General features: G+C 42.9%; 2 protein-coding genes across 4 annotated transcripts in view; both read right to left on the bottom strand.

Annotated features, from left to right (window-relative positions):
* ANKDD1B (ankyrin repeat and death domain containing 1B) overlaps window positions 1-7,528 on the bottom strand; it is a gene marked incomplete at its 5' end in the record, with an annotated part of 58,017 nt that extends 50,489 nt beyond the window's left edge. The window contains 2 exons of the mRNA XM_084802727.1: window positions 1,774-1,877; window positions 7,357-7,528. Coding sequence (XP_084658853.1) covers window positions 1,774-1,877; window positions 7,357-7,528 — 276 coding nt within the window. The remainder of the gene's footprint in view (window positions 1-1,773; window positions 1,878-7,356) is intronic.
* A 6,966-nt stretch (window positions 7,529-14,494) lies between these two features.
* Window positions 14,495-21,527, bottom strand: part of POLK (DNA polymerase kappa) — a 59,316-nt gene continuing 52,283 nt past the window's right edge. For all 3 annotated transcript variants that reach the window (XM_084802709.1, XM_084802710.1, XM_084802708.1), the window contains 4 exons: window positions 20,382-20,553; window positions 17,594-18,502; window positions 16,585-16,618; window positions 14,495-16,405 (listed from right to left, as the gene is read on the bottom strand). In XM_084802709.1, the coding sequence (XP_084658835.1) occupies window positions 16,321-16,405; window positions 16,585-16,618; window positions 17,594-18,502; window positions 20,382-20,553 (1,200 nt within the window). In that variant the 3' untranslated portion in view covers window positions 14,495-16,320. The remainder of the gene's footprint in view (window positions 16,406-16,584; window positions 16,619-17,593; window positions 18,503-20,381; window positions 20,554-21,527) is intronic.

Raw genomic sequence — 21,527 nt, 5'->3', positions numbered from 1 at the left:
GAACTATTGAATGAAAGGGAAAGAAGGGAAGGACTAAGGAAAAAGGAAAAAAGGAAAGAAGGGGAAAGAAAGAAGGGGGAAGGAAGATAGAGGAAGAGAGGAAAGGAAGAGGGAAGGAGAGGGGGGGAAGTTAAAGAATGGGGAAGGGGAGGGAAAGCAAGCTACTGAAATCTTGTATTTAAAAAAAAAAGATGCCTGGTCATGAACAGACCACTCTTATTTCACACAAGTAATTACATAAACCCAAGAACGGTTTAAAATGAATATTTTATTGTCTTGCTTGCCAAACTGGTGGTGCTTAACAATACGCAAGTCATCTTGACATCTGTCTGCAGCCTTGAGTTTATTCTATTGTGTCAGACTTGGGCTCTAAGCTTCCTCCGTAGACTTTATTTGTATTAGAATGTAATAGGACCATACATTTAACAAATATGTATCAACCCGGGTTTCAAGGAACCTTGCAGCTAACCACAACAAGTTGCTATAAACAAGATTAAACAGCTGCCATTAGAAAGAACACTACAAAAGCATTAGCTAGATGGTGGGTCGTTTGCCTGGTATGTGTGAGGCCCTGGGCTTGATCCCCGGGCTGCCGTCTCGGACCAAGTCCAGGCCCATAACCCTGCCGGAGGGCTTCCTAGCCCACCCACAGACTCTGCACAGATGTCCTAAAGACCCTGGGCACTTCCTTCCTTAGAATGAAGAAAAGAGAGAGAGGGAGATGGCGGGGGGGGGGGGGGGGGGCGGGGGAGATGGCGGCGGGGGATGAGAGATGACACACAAGGGTACCCTTGTGTCTGGATTCCATACACGTGCCCACCCACGTGAACACTTACTCACAGGCAGATGTGAACACATATTCACGAACACACACAAACACGCAAATGTCTGGGGAAATGGGTCAACGGTAGGTTGCCTAGCATGTGTAAGGAGGGTGTGGGTTAAAAACCAGCTACTTTGTGTAGAAATTTTTAAACTGTTTTAAATGCATACCGGAGACCGTATTTCCTTCTAGTTAGAAAAATGACTACTGCTTTACTTACTCAAAAATGAATCTCCATGTTTATAATAAATTTAAAAGATAAATATATGTAATTTAGCGAGTAATTATTTTCAAATGCTTGCTTCTTCCCCGCCCCTCCCCCTCTCTCTTTAATTTTTAAAGCTCTGCCTGGCCTGGAACTCATGTAGACAGGTTGGGGCCAAACTTAGAGATGCCCCTGCCTCTGCCTCTATGCATGTTCACAGAAGCCAGAAAAGGACACTAAATCTCCCGGAACTGGAGGTACAGATGGTTGTGAGCTGACATGCAGGAGGTGGGAATTGAACCTAGGTCCTCTGCTAAAGCAGCCAGTGCTCTTAACAGCTGAGCTGTCTCTCCAACCCCAGCCATAGAGGGCATCACAGAAAGAAAAAGAGCCCAGATGTTACAGGAAATCATGTCCCAGCTTCCAAGAACAGCAAGGCAGCACTGATCCACAGCATATAATTTAGGACCAAGTCCGGGCCCACAGTCCCAGTGGTGGGCTTGCCCGTCTACCCACAGACTTCGCCCTCATGAACATAAACCCCAGCACACTTCCCTCCCCTGAGTGAAAACGCTCTGTGCCAGCTTCGCTGCCTAACTCCACCCTGAGCTTTCACCCCCACATTAGAGCCCCGACATGTCAGCCAGCCTAGTCCCTTCAATTATTACCATTATTTCAGTTGACCTCTGTACCCAAACTATCACGTGGAGTAGTCACTTGCCATATTTGCGACTTCTACACTCACATTGTCCACAGTGTTAATGTTAACCTTCTTTTCAAACAGCTTCTCCATAAGATCCAAATTATTGCTTTTAGCGGCGTCCTGAAAGCTCCTCTCAATTGGCAGCACTGAAAGAAAGAAAGCGAGCATGACCCGGGGAAGTGAAGGAGGCCATAGCTCTTGGTCACATCTCACGTGACAGCCTTGTGCTCTGAGAAGTTGGAGTGACAGCTCTGAGACTCTCCCACTCGGCGGTCGAGGACACCGCGTATGTGCTCACATATTTTACAAAGCCAGAATACTGTGGTTCCACCTTCTCTTCACATTTCAAGCGTTTTCAAGCCCTCAAAATGTCCTTGGCCTCAAAGAAAGCATTGTTCAAGAAGACAGCCCCTCGAAGCCCCACGGACTGTTACCAGCTTAGCATGGCAGCGGGCCCCAGCAGACTGACCCCCCAGGGGAGCATCTCTGTGACAAGTTAGTACAAGATGAGACTGGGAGGAGCACACATCTTACAAAGACAAAACTTCTATCTACAAAATTCAGGTTCAGTACCAGACCTGTGGGAAGGAAATCTTTTTTTAAAAAATAATTTATTTAATTTCATTTTATGTGCATTGGTATGGGGGCAAGAGTGTCAGATCCCTTGGAAATGGAATTACAGACAGTTGTGAGCTGCCATGTAGGGGCTGGGAACTGAGTCCAGGTCCTTTGGAAGAGCAGATAGTGCTCTTAACCACTGAGCCATCTCGCCAGCCCAGGGAATGAAATCTTAAAATGACCTCACTGCCAAGACCTATATAAAGGCCAAGAGGAAGGGACATGTTTTATTCTTATTTATAAGAAAGGGCATAAGATGGAGCCACACCTACTGTGAACATGACCTCACACACACATTATCTGTCTCCCTCACATCCACGGGACAGGCTTTATTAACTGGTTTAGAGAAGTGTCAAAGGAGCCAAGGGGTTCTCAAGATATAGTCCCAAGCATGGGGCATGAAATCAAAATTGAGGTTAAGAATTAACAGCACACATTTGACAAGATATTTTGAGCTAAACGCAAAGGAAAGGAGCAAGGCTGGAGAGATGGCTCAGCAGTTTAGAACACTGACTGCTCTTGTAGAAGACCTGGGCTTGGTTCCCAGCATTCACATGGTGGCTCACAGTTGTCTGCCGTTGTCTAGGGAGTTGAACACCCTCTTTTCCACAGTCACCAGGCACACACATCGTGCAGGCAAATACGTGAAATAAATAAATGAAATAAAAACAGACTTTTTTTTTTTTTAAAGGAGAAGAGCAAAAGAAACCTCAAGTAAGGAGTTAGAAGAAAAAGAGCAAGGCAAAGGGATGATCAATAGAATTTCTAACAGGAAAAAAAAAAAGCCCATAAACCAAAGTCAACGGAAACAAGAAGAGATGGTTATCTGAAAGTATCAATGAACCAACAAATGCCTGTCCAGATGACATAAGAAGAGCAATATCACAAATGAAAGGACCACACCAGACATCAAAAGATGCTATGGCTCAGGAGGCAGAAGTAGGACTGCCTCATTAAAGAAGGAAAGAAAGAAAGAAAGAAAGAAAGAAAGAAAGAAAGAAAGGGAGGGGGGAAGGAAGGAAGGAAGGAAGGAAGGAAGGAAGGAAGGAAAAAAGAAAAAGAAAAGAATCTAGGTGTGGTGGGACACCTATAACCCCAGCACTCTAGGAGGCAGAGGTAGGCAGATCTCTGTGAGTTCAAGGCCTGCCTGGTCTACAAAGTGAGTCCAGGACAGCTAAGGCTACAGAGAAACCCTGTCTCCAAAAGCAAAGCAAAACAAAACAAACAAACAAACAAAAAAAGATAAGGGAATATTGTGAACAACTCCATCCATATAAACTTAACAACTAAGATAAAGTTATATATTTTCTAGAAAACCATAGACCCATAAAAATTCATGCAAGATTATATAATTAACACAGAGAACCCTGGCTATTACAGAAATTAGATTTATAGTTAAAACTATTGCAAAAAAGAAAATTTTATGCTCAAAAGCATTGTTTTGGTGAATTTTACCAAGTACTTAGAGAACAAGAGAGTCTATAAAAAAAAAATCTCCTTTAGGGGCCAATGAGATGGCTCGGTAGGTAAAGGCACTTGCTATGCAAGCCTGATGACCTGCGCGATAACCTCTGAAAGGATATAAAGGTTAGAGAAGAGAACTGACTCCATAAGACTGTTTTCTGATCATCACATGTACACTGTAGCATGCATATGCCACCCTCATGTCGTACATCACACACACACACACACACACACACACACACACACACACACACACACACAAATACATTTATAAAAGAAAAGAAAACAAAGAACAAACAGCTTTATTCCTTCTTCTCCAAAAGAAAAATTACCTCTCTTGGTTAACTGGAAACTGAGGAGGATTTCATTTTGAAAGGGCATCTACTAAAAAACTGACAACCAGCATCACACTCAACTTTTAAAATCTGGACCTCTTTTGTTCCTAAGATCAAGAATAAAATTATTTCCACTCTACCCTCTTTGATTACGTAGTGTGTTGAAGATTACAGCTAAGTACAATAAATTGGTAAAGGAAGTGAAAAGACACATAGATAGGAAGGAAAACTGGGTGGTCTGGCTGCAGACTACTTGGTTATTTACATATAAAATCTCAAGGAACAGACAAAGAGGCTCTGGAACCAACACGTGAGCTTAGCATGTTTGCTGGATTCTCAAGACCAACACATGACTGTCATTCATGTTTCTGCATATTGGCAGTGAACTAAAATTTACCAAATTTACACAACTAAAATTTACAAAACACGATTTACAACTGTCCAGAAACCAAAATACTTACAAAGGCAACAAAACAGATACAGTTTCTCTATACCAAAGAAATAGTGGGGCTGGAGAGATGGCCCAGTGGTTAAGAGAACTTGTTGCTTTTGCAGTGGTCCCAGGTTCAAATCCCAGCATTTACATGGCAGCTTGTAACAATCTGTAACTCCAGTCCCAGGGGACCCTACGCGCTCCTCTGACCTTCAAGGGCATGAGGCACATACATGGTGCACATACATACACCCAGACAAAACACACACTCACATAAAATAATAAACTAAATCTTTAAAAAAAAATAAAAGAGTGTTGTTGAAAGAGCTCAAAGACAGAATCATGTGAAGATATACCAAGTCCCTGAGCGGGAAGGTGGACATCGTAAGCTGTTAATTGTCTCAAAGTTTGTCTACTGGTTTAATGCAATTCTAGTGAAATGTCACGCAAACATCTTGTAGCTATTGACAGGTTCATTATAAATATATAAAGACAAAGACAATTTAGAGAGACAAATCAATTTTGAAAATAGAAGTAATGTTGGAAGAGTCACATTACTTAATTTTATCGAATAATAGTATACAGTAATATGCAAAAGTAATATGTGAATAGGATATATAGCATAGAGAAGAACACATATACCAATAGAATTAAACATGCAGTCTAAAAATAAACACACACAAATATTATCAGTTATTTTTTGACAAAAGTATGCAAGTTTTGACAACAGAGTAGATAATCATTTCAACAAATTACATTTAAATATTTGGACACTATATTGAATCTTGATATAAACTTTATATCTTATACAGAAATGAACTCCAAAATGGACCATGTATGTAAATGAAAAACACAAAACTATAAACTTTTAGAAGAAAATACATGAGAAAAAAAAACCTCATAGTGTGTGGTTTCTTACACATAACAGCAGCAGTATGGCCATAAATGAAAAAAACTGATAAACTATATGTACGTATAGCTTTCACTCTTATAAAAAGTACCATTAAGGGCCGGGTGTGGTGGTGCACACCTTTAATCCCAGCACTGGGGAGGCAGAGGCAGGTGGATCGCTGTGAGTTCGAGGCCAGCCTGGTCTACAAAGCGAGTCCAGGATAGCCATGGCTACACAGAGAAACCCTGTCTCGAAAAACAAAAACAAAACAAAACAAAACAGTACCCTTAAGGAATAAGACATGCTGCAAGAGCAAGTTATTATATTTGCAAATAATATTTCTGACATATGAAATACATCCAGACTATTTAGCTCCCAGTGGCCAAAAACTCAATTTAAACACAGAGAAAAGACTTCAAAAGAACAGAGAGGAACCAAAGTGATAAAATAATGCTACCACTACCATGAGGGGAACACAAATTACGGCCAGCAATGAAATGCCAATGCACACTTATTAAATGCCTAAATTTGAGAAAAAATACAATACCATGTTTGTTTGTTTCTTAAATGCTTCTTTCATAAGAGAACGGACTTGCTCTACCTCTTATCCCGTGTTAGCAAAATGCCTGAGACAGCGGACATAGGATGAGAAAAGGGAGCCTCAGAGGTTTCATGATGAGGCTTCTTGGCTGTTTTATTTGTGTGTGTGTGGGGGGGGGGGCTGTGGCAGCATGACAGAACACAGTGGATACATGTGGAGAAGGTAGTAGAAAGAGAAGGGTAGGACCAGTTCTGGAATTCTCTTTAGGGTTGCCTATCAGGAACATGAAAGCTAGTTCCCATTAGCCCCACCCACTAAAAGGCTCACTAGTTTTAACTAACGCCAAGCTTCCAACACTTAGCCGACATTCATCATCCAAGGTCTAACCCTCCCCAGTCTCAGTAGCTCTCAGCTTCATGCATCAGGCCCCAGACCGGCTGGGCATCTTCCTTAGTTTAAACGTAGGGACTTTCTACCTGAACTTCTCATGGCTGGTTGTACCCTCTCATAGGGTATCGGCCCCCAAAAGAGAGCTCTGTACCCTGACCTAAAGTCCTCCTGTGCCCTGCTCCCACCCATGCCACTTTGTTTCACAGCGCTTAGACCTTTGCCTTGAATTAACACGCCTGTTTACATCCTTGTTTGTGGTCCATCGGCCTCCACCACAACTGGATACAGGCTCCATGGGGACAGGGGATGCCTTGTTCTCTGCATCCCCATATCTGAAACATGTCTTGTAAATATTAGGCCCCGGAAAATAGTTCTGGATTAGCTAACTAACTGCACATTATATTAAGGAAATGGTGTACATCTGCCAAGGCTGGGGCTTCCGGAAAGAGGTCATCCTTGAGGCTGTGGTGTGCACTTCAGAGACTTGAGTCCTTTATTTTCAACTCCTGAAGACTTCCTCAGTATAGTCTCAGTTGATGCTGTTATTCCCAAGGCATAGCTGATCGATTCCCCATGATTTAGGACCTCAAGTATAACAACATTAAGTGATTTAAAGTCACACAATAAATCTGCCCATAAATCATGATTTAAGACAACAGCACAAGGAATTCTTTTATTTGGACAAGGGCTTACTCATTTCTTTAAACATTCTCCTCCTCAGCTTGAGAAAGTGACCCTCCCATCCACAGCATAGGGTGTGAATCACCACTCTCAGTGGGAAGAATTTCAAAGTTGAAAACCAGCCAGCAAGGGGCCAGTGTCCAGGACAGACATCCCGAGGGTTGCTAAGGCAGAATGCCAACTCCTGTTCCCTTCCAGGGTGTGGTACTTCTCTAGTTCCTCGGCCCGAGCTCACCCTCTGCCCATCAGGAGACCTAGACCCAGGACTCACAGCACTCCTGTCCTGCAGCGGCTGCCTCCGTGTCCGGCACCTCTGGCTTTGGCATCCTAGCCAGGCTCCTCCAGGGCCCGGTGGCCGCGCCCCACAGGTCTGCCCTCAGCCCCCTGGCCACCTGGAGCATCAGCGCCCTGGCCCCGGGGCTCTGGCCGCTCTCGGGGTCCATGGCCACCAGCGCTGTGGAGACCCCACTAGGGTGTGGAGCTGGAGTGGAAACGCACCCCACAGGGCACACGCACCCCACAGGGCACAGGGCTGAGGCTGCTCTCTTTAGGGCGGGCGGCTAGGCATAGGCTCTTGGTTCTCCAGGCCTGGCCTGCCTTTGGCTGGTCTGAGGTGTCCGCCTTTAGGCGTGGCTCGCCAGGTTCTAGGGTTTGGCTCTACACAAAAGGAAACAGTTCTAGAAATCAACAAGCCCTCAGAAATGCTGTTCATGTTCTTTGTATAATTAAAAAAAAGTCTGGATTTGATTTATAGTCAGTACTCATTACTAGAATTTCAATATTAAATACTCCCTAGCTGCTCTTCCAGAATTTCCTCCTGGGAAGAAAAAACAAACAAACAAACAAAGAAACAAGATAATTTCTCATTTGATAATCATGAAATCATCAACTTTCCTAGCCGGATTCTGTTAAAAATAATACAGAAACAAGTCCGATACATCCTAATTCACCAAATAAACTTCAAATAAGAGAAGTAATAATTTACTAGAATTTTTTATTATGAATCTATGATTTCACCTTTCATATAGTTAAAGCTTGAACTGTGGTTTCCTCAAAAGACCCCACTCTGATCGCTCCATTCTAAAACATCATGAACCCCCCTCCTTCACTCTCTAATTTCCTTATGCTGCTCTTTCTTGTATGGCCGTTGTCCAGATATAATAAGCACTGTTTAGAATATATCTAATATTAAATATCACAAAGTCAGGAGGTTTCTCAGGATTTCCCTCACTGTATCTCCAGTTACAACAGGCAAGACCTGTTTGCCAAGTAAAAGTGGAACAGAGTTCAGCCAGAAAACTACTGCTGCCAGTGCTCAATCCTGAGGGTTTTGTTTTGTTTTGTTTCGTTTGTTTGTTTGTTTTGGTCAAAATAGGGTTTCTCTGTGTAGCCCTGGCCGTCCTGGACTCACTCTGTAGACCAGACTGGCTTCAAACTCACAGAGATATGCCTGCCTCTGCCTCCCTGAGTGCTGGGATTACAGACAGTAATGAAATCTTTAATTTCTCTCCTAATAGAAGGTTGGCCAGGTGGCAGCATGTGGCTAACAGCAGCTGTGAATTAAGGTGTCCTAGCTCGGAACCACAAACACTTTGAGATTTAAAACAATTTTGATTGCTCCCCATTCCCCTTTTCAGGTATGCGGTGTGCATGCATGTTTCTCCTCATGTACGTGCACACAGAGGCTGAAGCTGATGTCAGAAATCACCCTGGATTGTCTTCCCCCCTTATTCCTCGAAGCAGGGTCTCAACTCTGGGTTCACAGGATACAACCAGTTCTGCTAGTCCGTTTGCTCTGGGGAGCTCTTGTGTCTGACTTTAGGAGGCTGGAGTTAGAGGCAGGCCACCAGGCCCATCTGGCGTTGATGTGAGTTCTGAGGGCCCAACTTCGGTCCCCGCGCTCTCTCGACGGAGCACACTTTAACCACTAACGCATCTTCATGGCCCTGATTGCATGATTCCTAAGTATGCACTTTGAAGCGAGCATTGTGTTTTGATCTGGACATGCTGAAAATGTCCACATTTGCAGTAAACTATAAGTCCAGGCCTTTGAGTATTCTTTATCTAAAAAACAAAAAGGCACTTAGCAATTCCTTTACTCTCCTGTCTGATGCTATCTTCCCAGACTCCCACTTGACACATTTACCTATTTTGAGTCCTTACCTCACTGAGTAGAAGCTATTACCAGAGGGTGATTCTTCAGTCTTGTGGGAGAGAGAGAGAGAGAGAGAGAGAGAGAGAGAGAGAGAGAGAGAGAAGTCTTAATAATCTTTATAAATCTTTATATCCTATATCAGATAGGACTCAACTCTAAGTATTAAGAAACTGTGCCTCATGAAAGTCTGGAACACATAGGCCAGGGAGGGACGTCATGATGCCTCGATTCCACAAAGCTCTCACGGACCAGCCCCTCCAGCCCATCACTCCATGGTTCCCAGGGGCACCCTCAACTCAGGTACAAGGTAACCGTGTCTGCTTCCAGTAAGTGGGGCAGAGGGAAGAAACAGGAGGCCAAAGAGGATGCTAGAACTTCCAGAAGGGGAAGGTTCCAGCACCCTGCACAATACGTCCTCCCACAGCCTGCTGGCTAACCGGCAGTCCTACGTGCATCTATCTATACCTTGCCGCGATGGTGTGTGTTGCAAGAGTAAAAATGCAAGACGCTCTGCCAGACAGGCTCTTCTTGGGATACCGCGCAAATGACCATTAACACTTGGCCGGGCCAGCACACTTGGGATGCAGAGATACATGTGGCCCCACATTCCCGCCAGCCTCCAGGCATCACAGAGTGACTGATTAACACTCACCTCAGAGATGGAAGAGTTCCTCAGGGTTTGTGCTCTGCTGAGCTTCCAAAGGCCCACAGAGCCTCCTCCTAGCCATGTGGGAACCAACTCACTTTTCAACAGGCCCTAAGGCCCTTTCGGGAAAGGATGCCCTTCCTTCTGGGACCGGTCACTGTTTTTGTGTTCCTCTTCCTTGATGAAGACCCTGAAGTTGTTATTTGCTGTGGTTTTTCTGTGTGGCTCTCTGCCTACCAGACTGTGGGCCAGTATTAGGACTGCATGACGGACTTGCTCCAAGATAGGTCTTACGTTTGACTGGTTAAGGTTAAATAGCTGTGTCAAGGTGGGAATACTCACGCCATACAAGGTTTCACGTAAGGAAAGTCTCTAAACCCCTCCTTTTCCATGCATTCATTCCTCTTAAGCTGGAGAGTTAAGAACATTTGAAAAAAGTGACTCAACACGGTACTCTGAAGACACTGTTTGCGGTTAGTCTTTATAAAGGCACTCGATTTGTTTTGGGGTGTGGTGGGGGGAAAGGGGGTTAGCTGAGGAAGCACCGAGAATGTCAGCATGAAGAAAGCTAGGAAAGCTTCAGAGAACACGCAGAACTTCCCAAACGGCTCTGCAAGGGCAGATGGAGTCCCTCTGCCCCACTTACTGGAAGCAGACACGGTTACCTTGTACCTGAGTTGAGGGTGCCCTTGGGAACCATGGAGTGATGGGCTGGAGGGGCTGGCCCGTGAGAGCTTTGTGGAATCGAGGCATCATGACGTCCCTCCCTGGCCTATGTGTTCCAGACTTTCATGAGGCACAGTTTCTTAATACTTAGAGTTGAGTCCTATCTGATATAGGATATAAAGATTTATAAAGATTATTAAGACTTCTCTCTCTCTCTCTCTCTCTCTCTCTCTCTCTCTCTCTCCCACAAGACTGATAACATATTTGAGGCAAAAAATAAAGGGGATGAGCTTATAGATAACCCATGATGAATAAAGGCGTTTAATAAAAGAGAACAGGAGGGTCTCATTAACTGCCGTTACTTCCTCTGCCCGTAGGTTGGGTTGGGTATTGCCTACGTTCTCTTAGCGTGACGTCCCTTCTTCAGCTCAGCACCACGGCTTCTACCACGTCAACGTGGACGCGTCAGCCTCTTCAAGGTCTCTTCTTCAGGAGGCTCATGGACCTTCTACTTCCGTGCTAAGCGTTGGAACCAGAGCACTCTGAGCCGATGGTCTGGATTTCCCAATGACGTCCCATAACGCCGCTCTTCTGTTATCTGGGAAGACAGGCAGGCTGTCTAGCCATCCGCTGCCACAGCAATAAAAGGGACATACCAAGAGAGACACCTCCGCCTTTCATGAAAGCAACGGTTGTACAGACATGCAATCCCTAGGCTTGTTTGGGCTCCTGGAAGAGCAAAATATAATGATATGTCACAGATGGACAGGCCGGACTCCCGAGACTCCCTCAACATGTTAAGATTTTTAGATTTTTCTGCATTAAGGAAAAAAAAACAAAAACAAAAACAAAACCCAAAAAACAAAAAACAAAACAAAAAAAAATAACCCCACAAAAAACAAGGTAGGGACTGGAGAGATGGCCCAGGGGTTAAGAGCACTGACTGCTCGTCCAGAGGACCTGAGTTCAATTCCCAGCAACCATGGGGTGGCTCACAACCATCTATAATGTGATCTTGCTGCAGGTGTACATGCAGACAGAGCACTGTATACATAATTAATAAATAAATCTTATTTTAAAAAAAACAAGGCAGAAAAAAATGTTACTCTAAGTGATCCTTATCTTTTTATTCTTTACTCTAATACAGTTCTAATGCACATTTATTTTGCAAGCAAACTGTAAGGGTTACCGTGGTGGGTTCGGGTTGCTCAACTCCTACATTTCGCAAAGAAAGGCCTCTCTCTTCAGAAGAAGTGGCCTCTGAGCCCTTGGCCTTTACCAGCCTGATAAGTATGTTTCATGCCCAGAGCTTTGGGCCGCACTGTATTAGTTTGAAGAGATAGTTCGTATTACCAACTGGCTTATGGCGAATGCATGCCTTTTGAGGACTGAGGCCTTGGACCAGTGGCTCTTGGGAAGGTGTAAGGTTCAGTAGCTAAGGTCAGTTGGGATGACAGGAACGCGTGTCACAGACTTCCGGGAAACATTCTGGGCGGCAAGGGTTGGGCGAGGTGTCTCGGTCGGGGATATTTTGCACGCTGGCATGCAGTATTCGTGGGAGTATTGTGTGTACTCCACATGCCTCCCCTGGAAGCAGGAGATTCTACTGACCTCAAGCACGCACTGTGCTGCTGCGGTTCAAACCCAGGGTCCGACATGTACAGAAAAGCATCCTGCTTTTAAGCTGTATCTAATAAGCTTCTTTGCTTATTAATTATACCTTTTTGCTCTTACAAACTATAATCCTGGGCTTTGCAAGCTTTCTAGTTCTATTAGTCTTTTTAGCTAATAATGACCTTGAGGGTAGCCTAGGAACTCCCAGTAGTTAAGATTCCATCAAATTTAAATTTTCTCTATGAGTTATCAACAATAAAAAGGACTGTTTATTTAACAGCCAGTATTTTCCTCACTAGGTTATTTAAATTTTTCCTTCCCGTTACCACTGCTACTGTTAATACTGTATTAATTACTGCATACAATTTAGTATCCACTTATCTTTCTCTTCTTGAGACAGGGTCTCACGATGTAACCCAGGCTGGCCTTGAACTCATAGCTTCCTGACCCTGCCTCCTGAATGCTGGGAGTAAAGGTGCGTGTGCCATGCCTGGCTCTATTTATCAATTTTATAGGGATTGTGAATTTTATTATACATAACAGTATAACTGGTGTGGAGGGGTTAGTTTTATATAATCATTCTTTCTGTTCATAAGATTATTTCATTTATTCACTTGTATTATTTATCTTCCAATACTCTGTAGTTCTCAAATCCTTGAACATTTTTTCCTTCTGAGACACCCTCATAGATCCCTATGATAAATAAGATTGTTTTTACTGTTTTCTAATTAGTAATCACTGTTGTATAGCAATAGTACTGATTTTACAGACAGAGCTTTATTGAACTCTGAAAAAAAGTGTAGATTTATTTAAAATGTAGACAAGGGAGCCAAAAATAAATTTTCTCTTAAACACTGACCATATGAAGTTTTATTTTTACTTGTTTCTAGTTTTTACTCACTAGAGGATGGAAAAGGACGGTCTAAATGGTGTAATTAGTTCAAGGTATGACTCAAAGTTGGGAAGACGCACAAAGGAAATGTGAAAGATATGGCTGTCTTTCATGTGAAATGTCATTCAAAGTCTTTTGTACTGCCTTATATTAACCATTTTTCTTCCTGACTCAATTAAGAATCAATGTAATATTCCAGTTAGGAGCATCCCCCAACCAACACAGGGTACATGTGTTGTTTATTTATTTATTTTTTTCTTGAGACAGGGTTTCTTTGTGTAGCTTGGACTGTCCTGGACTCACTTTGTAGACCAGGCTGGCCCCAAACTCACATCAATCCGCCTGCCTCTGCCTCCCAAGTGCTGGGATTAGAGGTGTGAGCCACTACGCCTGGCCCCATGATTTGACTCTCGAAAGTTACGGTTCCCTTCATTCGCTCTTCCTTCTAAGTTTTGTTATGCTTTCTAAAAATGCTTCAAAAACTCAAAAACATGTTGGCTACACTAGACAAAACAGATGACAAAGGATGTGGGAGAAGTCCGGACAGAGAAAACACAGATGAAAGTATCAGTGAGGAAGACCGGGCATGGGGCGGGCGGAGAGCAAGACAGACACAGCGCCCCCTACAGCGCTGCCTCTTACCTTTGCCCTTGGCTTCCTGGTCAGTCTTCCCTCAGGATGAACTGTGACCCGGAAGTGCAGAGGAGCCAGCCTATCAACAACCAGGTGGCAGACGGCCTGACTGTCTGAATGGTGTTGCTAGCTCGAGGTATGACTCAAAGTTGGTAAGACACACAAAGGAATGTGAAAGATACGGATCTTGCATGGGGCTGGAGAGGTCGAGACAAAGTTTCCTGGTTTAGGAGTTTTCCGGCGAGAATGCAGCCATGTCTCTAAGAAGCTCTGGTTTCTCCAGCAGAGAAGGGAATACACTACAGCCTGCAACTAAGGCTTGGGGAACATCGTGGAACGTGGGGGCGATAAGACTACAAGAGCCAGAGGACCCGGATGTGTGCTGAGATCATGTCTTCTACGTATGACAAAGAAGTTATAGCCACAAAATTTCAACAATATAGTAACTCAAACAAGACTCGCACAATGACAACGCTAGTTAAACATGCCAACACGGATGAGGCAACTATCACAAGGCCCCCTCCCAAATGAAGAGATACAAAAAGGCAAGCAATCTTCTCCAGGGACAAGCCCCCTGATAAGCCATCCATCCCAAGCAGTCATCCCTAAACACTAAACTACACTAAAGGAATTCAGCAGGTTAAATATATGTAACAATGTGTGCATATATATGTAAGCACCCATAGTTGTGTAACAATAACTTAAAAAGAGGCCATGAATTTGAGAGGGATTGAGGGGACATGGGGGGGGGGGAGTTGGAAGAGAAAGAGTCAGAGAAGAAAATAATGTAAATACAGTATGCATGTAAGAGATTCTTAAACAATCAATTTATTTTAAATTATTAGATATTATAAATGATGGCATTCAATTAAATAGGGCATCTAAATGAAAATAAGTTATTATTTAATGTTGAAAACAACAAAAATATACTTCAGATGGGAGGAAATAATAAATACAGTAATGTCTACTTTCCAATACATTGAATCAGTTTCACTGAATTTAATTTTACGAATAATTTACATAAGTAAATCACAATCAGTAACCAAACAGCACGGCTTTGGAACTGTCATGGTGTGGACTATCAGGTAAGGGAGTGGTGTGTCAGCAAGCTTCCAGCACACTCTTAGGCAGTCTAGTAATGAAAAGTCAGGTTAAGACTGGCTAATGAGGTCCTAAGGAAGCTCTCCCTCAAATGTTTCTGTCTACTAGAAATGCATTAAAATATGCAAAGACAAAACTATTAAAAATATTTGGTTCTTTTTTGTTTTGTTTTTGAGACAGGGTTTCTCTGTATAGTCCCGGCTCTTGTAGAACTCATTTTGTAGACCACACTGGCCTCAAACTCACAGAGATCCTCCTGCCTCCCAGTGCTGTGATTAAAGGCGTGTGTCATCACCGCCCAGCAGGATTCAGTTCTTAAGGTGGGAGCAGGGAGGCCTTTTGTTAAGTTTTAAGTTGATAATCACAAGATAATGATAAATATTGGTTTACATTCAGAATTTTAGACTCACCAAGAGAGGAAAGATGTTTTCTTCAAGGCTGCCAAATACAAATAGCCAAAACACTATGAATGTGACATTTATATAATTCCTGATTGTTTCGTGGTTCTTCTTGCTGTAAGAAGTTTATTGTATATATGTGTAATAATATAAATGTATATGTAAAAGTATTTAATAAAAAATTTAGTCACATAAAAAATGATGGGACTCTGTAGAAATAAAAAGGTTGTGGTAGACAGTAAAACATTTTAAATGCTTAAAAATAAAAATAAAAAAAAGAACCTGCGGGCGCTGCCATGATTGCGGTAACTACTTAGCTGCTGCAAATCTTTCCTTCACAAATATTAAAAGAGATGGGACAGGTTTATAACTGAGGTAAGTGCAATGTTTCTTTACGCACTCACCTTCTGAGTTACACATTTTCTCTTAAAGAGGAGAAGGTAAACCAAGTGACTACCCACCGGTCTTGTTTACTACAGATTTGTAGAAAGTCAAATATAATTGACAAGAAATGAAATATTGCCACTTAAAGTACTGAGTTAAAAAACTATTTTGAATTACAGACTAAATATTTCTTTATGTGAACCAAGTGCTTATTCATGAGATAAGTAAAGAAAAGCGCATAACAACAGTTGGAGTGAGTCCTTCAGACCATGCGTTACTTTCCTGAACGTAACACTCCTACTCACGCTGTTTCTGCTAAGCTAAAGCTCTTCATGGAAGGCACGGTTACATCTGACTACAGATGCTCACAGACTGCTTAGAGACACATGAGCAAGTACAGCAGCATCCAATGGCAGCACAGTGGCCACGCCCTGAAAACTGAAGCTGGCGCACATGAGTCCTGATGAATATTTTATACTCATTGCAAAATAGCACATCATGTTCTGACCTCACTTCTTACTTGTGTTTTAAAGTTGTCTCTAACATGACTGATTTCCAACTGGTATACACTAGAAATGAAATTCTTATGGCTATTAAAGAAGATATAAAGAAGTTAATACATGGTCACGTGGGGAGGTATTATTGCACTCGCCTTCCTTAAATAAATAAATTTAAACTAAGGAGGAGTAAATACACTGATTATGAAATTAACAATCGCAATAAAATGTTGATAAAATGTTCAAAGTTCATTGAAAAAATTTATCAAGGGTGTGTCTGGGACTGCTTGGTTTCGTTTTCTTCGATGTTGAGCCCTTTGTCCTCGGTCCTGGCCTAGAATGAGAAAGAACACACAATTTCTACGTAGAAGGAAATATTTGAAAATAACTCTGCAGAAACAGCGCTTAAAATGTTACTTGGTAAGTCAGAAAAGCAAAAGTTAGCTGGTAAAGCTCACAGCAAAACCTGAGTTTCGGGTTCTTTTTACTGACGCTCAAGCCAGTCAGTCATACCTTTTTGTCCTTCCTGAAGCCTTCTGGAGCCTGTCTGCAGGAGGAAAGCCAAGAGAGTTCGTGAGGGAAAAGATAAAATAACTGAACAGCTTCACAAGAATTAAAGAGCTAAAACAACAGATTAAAGATAACATCACACATAGCCCAAATTAATTTTTTAAAATATTGTATTACACTAATTAAATTAGTGTGTGCATGTGTGTGGGTGTACATGCGAGCACACATGTACAGAGGTGAGTGGACTGCTTTTGGAAGTCAGTTCTTTCCTTCCATCACGCGGTCCAGAGTTCGAGCTCAGGCTGAAAGGCTTGCAGGAAGCGCCTGTGTCCCAGAGCCATACTGCCAGCCCCACAAGGTTAATTTATAGTATTGTTCTTGTAATCTACTAGGTGTACTGACATTAAACTTAATTTCTGCAATCTTGCTGCAGTCAGCACTACCAAGAGACAAGTGAAAACGGCTTCCTGGGTCTATAAATGCAGCTAATTTGTCACTGTGCCCTGGCAGAGGCTCCCTGGGGGAATTTCTTTTTTGATTAGATCATTTAGATCCTTCAACCTTTAACTTCATTCTGCACTAAATCAAAACTAACCTGGAGGTTTTCCATCAATTCAAAAACTCATTCTGAATTCTTTCTAGCGATGGCAAGGTAACTAATATTTTCCTAAATGAGAGCAAACACAAGCCACTCTTTTAATAGTATACATTTCAAATGTAACAGTGTCAGTAATTTTAGCAAGACATATCCCGAGACAATCACATTCCTCTTATTGTCTCAAATTTAATTTTAAGTGTATTGATGTCTCGCCTACATGTGTGCGCCTGGGGCTTGTTAGAGGTCAAAGAGGGGCACTGAATCTTCTGGAACTGGAGTTATGAATGGTTGTGAGCCAGCATGTGGGTTCTGGGGACCAAACCTAGGTCCCCCACCAGAGTAGCAAGAACTCTTAGTCACTGACCCATCTCCCTTACTGCCCTAGCACATTCCTCTCAATGACGACATGCTTACCAGTATTTTTTGAACTTTCTTTGGGTTGGTTAACTGAGTTGACTTCACTATTTCTCAGCTCTTGGATGATGCCTTTATTTAAGCAAATATCCACGTGCACGTTGAAGAGGGTAAGATCGGCAGTCTTTTGTTCTAGGTTACAGACAGGACAAACTAGAGCCTGGCCTGTTCCTCGCGCATCTGTACAGGGCTGGGCGGACGCCTGCCTACTTAATATACTGACAGTTTCGTTTGCCAATGAACTAGGACAGGACTGGTCTGGGACATCAGAATATTCTTTGGTACGACAATGCCCTGAAGTATCCACGCCTGCTGCTTTCAATGAGCTGCCATCAGTCTCCACCAGACCTACAGCATCTACTGAGGAGGTCTGTCCATCCTCAGACTCCTGCTTCTCATGCAGTGGACTAGAATGGCGAGCCTCTTCCTTCTGACCAACATCTGCAGAGGAAGCATCTGAGAAACAGGGCACTTCCCGGTCCTCAATGGCTGATGGTCCATCAAGACACGAATCTACATGTCCGTTAAAGGCATCCAGACTGACACCTTCTAGCTTCCTAAAGCAAACTGGGCACTCGAATGTCTGGCAGTTCCTTGATTTCTCTGCTGTTTCATTCCCACCCATCCTCTTCAACGCCTGGAGTGGTTGTGAGGTCTGTAGAGCTTGCTCACCGACAGTTTCACATCTGGGTGTGTCCTGATGGTTCGAGATCCTTTCTGATCGCTTTTTATCAAAAAAACTCTTTTTATGAGACATTTCCAAAGGCTTTACAAACTCAGTCTTGTCAGCTTTGTCTAGAACACACGCTGTAGATGACAAAGCCTGGTTTCCAGCTTGTAAGAAGCCAATGATGCTCCTTTGTTGGTGTCTCTTGTCATCTTCACTGGAAAAAGAAGACATCCGAACACCTAAATGAAACCACAACCAGTCAGTTTCAAATTGTGTAGAGACATTCACTCCCAACACAAACAAAACACTCAATACAATGCTTATATTGGCACATACGCAAAAGGTAAAGCAGAGAGAAGCAAGCACCTCTGGAGATGTGTACATACACATGCGCACTTTCCTTACGTGCTAAGGTTTGGCCTCATACATAGTCTTTTGCATGTTAGGCATATAATTTACCACTTCGCCACATCCCCAAGCCAATATTTTCTAAATTAAAGGATACTTTTTCAAAGCTGATATTATGAAGAAGAACTTACTTTGTTTTGATGAAACTGGGTATCAGTAAATGTTATGGATCTATTGCAGCTGGCAAGATTATGTAGGACTTTCAATAATGTTTCACATATGATACCATTAAATGGAAAGTAATTCTTTGGGGGTCAAGTACAGAGACACTTCAGCTCTGACTTTTTTCAGTAGACTTCATCTGCTAAGGAGCGTTTCATTTCCACACAGCAACTCAACAGAGAATTCTCATGTACCCTGTTGTCACTTGCATGCTGTACACACACGCAGTGACACAGCACTATCAGCCCAGTGCCAGCTTACTTTGGAATTTACTCTTGGCGGTGTCCGTTCTGTGCATTCAGATGTGGTTATAAAGACACGCATTCACAATTATAGATTCATACACACCTGTCTCACTCTGCTTTCTCTCCTCATCCTTCCCTTTGAGCATCTTTGCCTTTTTACTGTCTCCACGGTTTGCCTTTCTCAAGATGCCCACCACAGCATCCTGGCTCCCTTCACTTAGCAGTACCTCCTTGCTTCCTTCCCGTCCTGGTGTAGTTCATTTACATGCTGAACATCATCCTGTTGTCTGCACACACACAGCTTGTCAAGCCACTTCAGCGTGCCTCGATTACTTTTAAGCTCTTCAGTAATGAGTAAAGTTTCTATAGATTCTTGTTCTTTGGCTCTTTTTTTTTTTTTTAATCGTACTTCAGTGGTTTCATTGTACACTACCTCTCAAGTGTGAAAGTTAGACCAATGACCCCGTCTTGGCACAATCTCTTACAGTTCACATGCAAGCATGGCTCCCTAGCTCATTTCCAACGGGCAGTGGCTGGCGGTGTGGCTTCACAGTGTCATATTCTTCATTTGTAACTCTGAAATCTAAAATGTCTGAAAGTCATAGCACAATATGATAAGCAAAGGCTAAACTGACGTGACGTAATTCAGTGCCCTCATAATCTAAATAAGAAATTTGTTGTTGTTGTTGCTTAGTGACAGAAATATCCACCCGTTTCATTATATCACAGTGTTCTACATCCCCAATAGAGTATTACAGAAAATAATTTAAATGCCCTGGATTTGTTTCTCAAATCTGTTAAGTATTGAGTCTTGAAATATCTTGCCTCAAGGACTTCAGAAAAATATAAGGTTGAGAGCAACTTCCATTGGCTCAGACAGAACTGAATCATTCTATATGTGTATTCAGATGCATCGCTGCATGCATCCATTTCTAGGAATTGCAACTGACAGCAGCAGAGGAAGAAGTCCTTAAACAGCTTTAAGAAATAATGAGCCAGGCGTTGGTGGCGCACGCCTTTAATCCCAGCACTCGGGAGGCAGAAGCAGGTGATTGCTGCGAGCTTGAGGCCAGCCTGGTCTACAAAGCAAGTCCAGGATGACCAAGGCTACACAGAGAAACCCTGTCTCGAAAAACAAAACAAAAACAAAAACAAAAACAAAAAACCAAAAAAACAAAAAACAAAAAACAAAAAAAGAAAGAAAGAAAGAAGGAAAAGATTCCCAAGTTGACCTTTTTTCTTTTTAATGGAGGGAGCAATAAACATATAAAGGAAAGATAAATAAATAAAGATATATGCCTACCCATCAGCCTTAACCGCAAGGGATGTGGAGAAGCTGATAGAACTTCTGTCCTTAGCAGCTCTTTAGCAATGGCAAACATTTCTTCTGCAGTAGAAACAGCAGACGGAACCGTAGACGCACGAGTTTTTACTTCAAAATTCACGTTCTTCAGCTTAAGGGTCACAGTTCTCCCCTGCAACACATGAAGCACACGACTATGGGAGGTGTCAGAACTTGTAGAAGGAGGTTGTTTGCAGGTTAGAAATGTTTCGGAAGGCTTCCGTACATACGACAATGCAAGTGCAATCAGCTGTCTACATAGCTTGGTCATGAAAACTGTCATAATTAAAATCCATGTCTGGGGAAGGGGACTTGAGGGCAGGACTGGGAAGAGAGGAGAGAGGGGGCTGGGATTAGGCTGTAAAGTGAATAAATAAATAAAATTAAAAACAAGAAAATCCATGTCTGAAAATATCGCTTAGCATATAGTGACTATTTCCCTCCCCAACCAATTAAAAATACTTTTATCTGAAGGGCAAAGTTAACTAACCGCCTTCACTTTTCCTGTCCACTTCCCTAAGTCGGTATTGAAAGTCAGGGGAATCACAGCTCACACTCACTGCCTGACTACCGCATTCCAGAGTGCTCTGCCGGACATCTGTAAGAATCAGCTCTGCAGCTAGTGTCCTAAGGACATGAGGCTTCAGCTGGGGAGAGTTGATGACATCTGAGTATTTCCTGGGGCGGTTAAAGTAACGGGCAGCCGTTTTACTTGAGGGCAAGTTTAACTTTCTGACTCATTTCCTGACTCATTTCTGTATCAGTAACTTCAGGCAGGAGAGGCCTATCAAACATTCCCTTAGCCAGGTGACGGCTGCGACAGGAAATGACGGGAAGGCCACTTGACCTTTGTGGTGTCGTTTCCAAATGCTTATAACCTATACCATGCAACAAGCAAGGCAACAGTGTGGGACAAGCAAGGCAGTGTTCTGGAGGGCGTAACAGCCTGGTGGTGCTCAAGATGACTTTATAAAGAAGAGAGAAAGGCTAGCAAACTCGCAGACCAAACCAGCGAGACAGGACACCAGTCACCACGTGGTTAGAATCCTGGAGAGAAATTAGCAGGAAGACAAGAGCAAGCCAAGTGCCGTCTGATGCTTGGTTTAC

Source organism: Acomys minous (assembly GCF_964271855.1).
Source record: "Acomys minous genome assembly, chromosome: 11".
Lineage (NCBI taxonomy): Eukaryota > Metazoa > Chordata > Mammalia > Rodentia > Muridae > Acomys > Acomys minous.
This window is presented reverse-complemented; position numbering and strand designations above follow the sequence as displayed.